We start from the raw sequence: 2,906 nt of genomic DNA, 5'->3' as shown, positions 1-2,906 counted from the left end.
ACGGAGGACTATAGGAAACAAGATGGTGACTCACTTGCCTTTTATTCTATATTACAAGACGGCAAATGCATACATCACTTCTTCTTTTCTTCTCTACCTTATCATCTGTTTCTATATTTATGCACATGCAGGTATTAGTGGGTTTACACTGCCAGCTACAATCTACCTACACATGTTCCGGTTGATTATAAGTTTAATTGAAGTTGAATTAACAAATCAAAAACAGGCTTTACGTCAGGCGACAACGCAAGTGAAATCATCTCACAGTGAAAACAAAACTAAAGAACACAGGATGTGAGCGAGTTCCAAGCGTCTGATGACTCAGAGTATTCTATCTGGGGTTTTTTGTTATTTTGTTTTATTGCATTTAGTGTGAATTTCCTGCATAATCAGAGCGTGTTGATATGTTGACCTGTGAGGGGTCAGGCTCAGGTTTAGGTTTGGATGGGAGGAGAGAGGAGGAGAATGGACTCAGAGCAGACTATTTAAATGGGGGGAAACCTGCAGAGAGGCATGTGTCATCTCTCTGTCATCCAGTTTTACAGGAGCTCAGCCACAAGTGGAAAAAGACAGGTAAGAATATTATATATTTTTATAATAAAAGGAGACAGAAATAATAATACTATTTCTATCAAGCTTAATGTATTTGTAGGATAAAAATATACAATTTAAAATGCATTAATTTGACTTTTATTATGGTATCATTGTCATTTGTATCATTGTCATCCTATATGCCACTTTATAGACTGCACATATGCACATATTACATTTATTTATTGCACATATTACATTTATTTATTGACGGACTGCACACACTATGTTCACCCATTCACTCTGTATCTTTTATATCTCTATTATTGTTTTTATAATTTTTTGTATACCTTTACCTCTCCTGTGTTTCACTCTGTTTGCTGATGTTGCTGATTTGACACCTGAATTTCCCTCTGGGGATTAATAAAGGTTCATCTTATCTTATCTTATTTATATAACTAATAATTGTTATTTTATGTATTTTGTTTTTTTAGGATGCACGTCTTTCAGGCCCTTCTCTATGTCTCTCTCGCGATGGCTCCTGGATACTTAAGTCTTCCAACAAAAGGAGACTCCATCAGAAGCATAATAAGCATAGCTCAGACAACCCTTGTTCACATTAAGAAGTTGAGGACAAAGGTATGCTTACAGTAATATATTTTTCTATGCCTTGCAATAATGAGTTTAGGGTCAAATTGAGCAACTAGTTCACATCTTTCTTCTGTTCCTTAGTTGCAAGTGGCTCCTCAGATAGAGCCCATCACTCCCTCCATTGAGGGACTAACTAGCATCAGCCATGATCTGGGACTTTTGGATAACGAACTGCAGAGCCCCCTCACGGAGCTCTTCAGCCAGATCCACGCCGACGTCTCCAGCATGGAGGGACGGGTGCGCTCCCTCGCCGTGACGACGGACTGCCCCGTCCAGGCCAAACCCAGAGGAGAGACCGGCAACAACGTGTTCCCCGACAGCCACCTTCACCTGACTCTCATCAAGGTGCAGCGCTACCTGGAGAAGTTTCTCCTCCACAAGGACAAACTCAAGGTCTGCTGAGAAATCACATCACGCGTATGTCAAGCCTTGCCATTATGTCTAATATACAGGCGTGTTTGCACAAATAGCTCAGTGTAGTCATAACTATTTTTTTTTATATTTCTGCAATTATGCTCTTCCTCCGGTTGCTAAACATGTTGCATGTAATGCAAAATAGCTTTTGAGGTGCTTATTTTTGTATGACAAATATTTTATAGTTTGAAAAATATTTGAACTGTAGCTTTTTTTGTATTATCTGTAGACTTATTTATATGACTTGAATTATATTCAAATTGTTTTAATATTGAAAAACTGATAGTAACAGATGTTTCTTCCAGAGTGGTTTACAATTTAGAAAAATATTTTGAATGTTGGTATGGGTATAGTATTATATGCAAGATATTTAAGGAAAAGTATGGGAAACTATTTGATGAATGTGTGATGTTACTGGTGTTTGATTTGAAGTGCACTGTTTATGGTGATATGTTATTGAGCAGAAACATTAAGCTAATGGTCAGTAGGATGTGACACTTTTTAGTTGAAATGTCATTTGTTATATTAAACTTTGCAATAAAGATTTTAGTCACTATTTGTTGTCTGTAGAATTTGTTAATGTTTTTTTTTTCCTCTATGATTTAAAACCACAAAGTCAGGGAATATTTTTAAAATGATCTCATTACTTGTGTGCTATTTTTAAATTAGATTTTTGCTAATGTTTTTAAAGTCTGGTTACACAAAATTACACCCACGGAGGTAATAAAAAACAGAAAATTTAAATTACTTTTTTTTTAAAATAATGTTCATATGCTTTATTATTATGATGTTTATTATTATTATTCATGATGATAAACAAATTGTTTATTTAAAAAGTGATTCGACTTAATTTCAGGCTTTGATTCATTGTTATTATTTTATTGGATTAAATTCAATGTCAAAAGAGCAAGATACCAAAAATATAAATTATGAAATTTAAATAATGTGTTTTTGTAACAGACAATATATTAGTCCAATTTTAATGTATGTAAAATAAGTTTTTTGTAACTATCATGGCAGGATAATAGGAATAAGAATAAGAATAATGTGATTGTTGATAATATACTAGGGTTCGCTGTGAGAAAGGTAGTCACTTCAAATTAGACTAAGAGTATTATATATTATAATAACATGATATTTGTTTTATATTTAGTACTTTGCTGCCCATATTTGACGATAGCATTTCTAATGTTCATGTCCTCCAAAATGGGAGACATTGAAAGAAATTATTCTATTATTATTATCATTTATTTTATACAGTGAACTCTTTAATTATTATGTTTACACCTTTTTTAATCATATTCATTTTG

At 33.7% G+C, this 2,906-nt stretch overlaps 1 protein-coding gene across 1 annotated transcript; it reads left to right on the top strand.

Moving 5' to 3' along the window:
* Positions 1-417: 417 nt before the first annotated feature.
* Positions 418-2,152, top strand: lepb (leptin b). Its single transcript, XM_074625388.1, has 3 exons — positions 418-573; positions 1,026-1,170; positions 1,264-2,152. The coding sequence occupies exons 2-3, from the start codon at positions 1,027-1,029 to the stop codon at positions 1,582-1,584; spliced, it is 465 nt and encodes a 154-aa protein (XP_074481489.1). The 5' UTR covers positions 418-573; position 1,026; the 3' UTR covers positions 1,585-2,152.
* Positions 2,153-2,906: the final 754 nt, after the last annotated feature.

The sequence above is a fragment of the Sebastes fasciatus genome, chromosome 23, assembly GCF_043250625.1.
Source record: "Sebastes fasciatus isolate fSebFas1 chromosome 23, fSebFas1.pri, whole genome shotgun sequence".
In the NCBI taxonomy this organism is placed as follows: domain Eukaryota; kingdom Metazoa; phylum Chordata; class Actinopteri; order Perciformes; family Sebastidae; genus Sebastes; species Sebastes fasciatus.
The sequence above is the reverse complement of the archived record's forward strand: the minus strand, read 5'-3'. Positions and strand labels throughout refer to the sequence as shown.

Excerpts from the sequence above, each read along its gene's own strand:
- lepb (XM_074625388.1), top strand. The coding sequence starts at position 1,027 with ATGCACGTCTTTCAGGCCCTTCTCTATGTCTCTCTCGCGATGGCTCCT. Across the intron at positions 1,171-1,263 it reads TTAAGAAGTTGAGGACAAAG|TTGCAAGTGGCTCCTCAGAT; the intron begins GTATGCTTACAG and ends TCTGTTCCTTAG.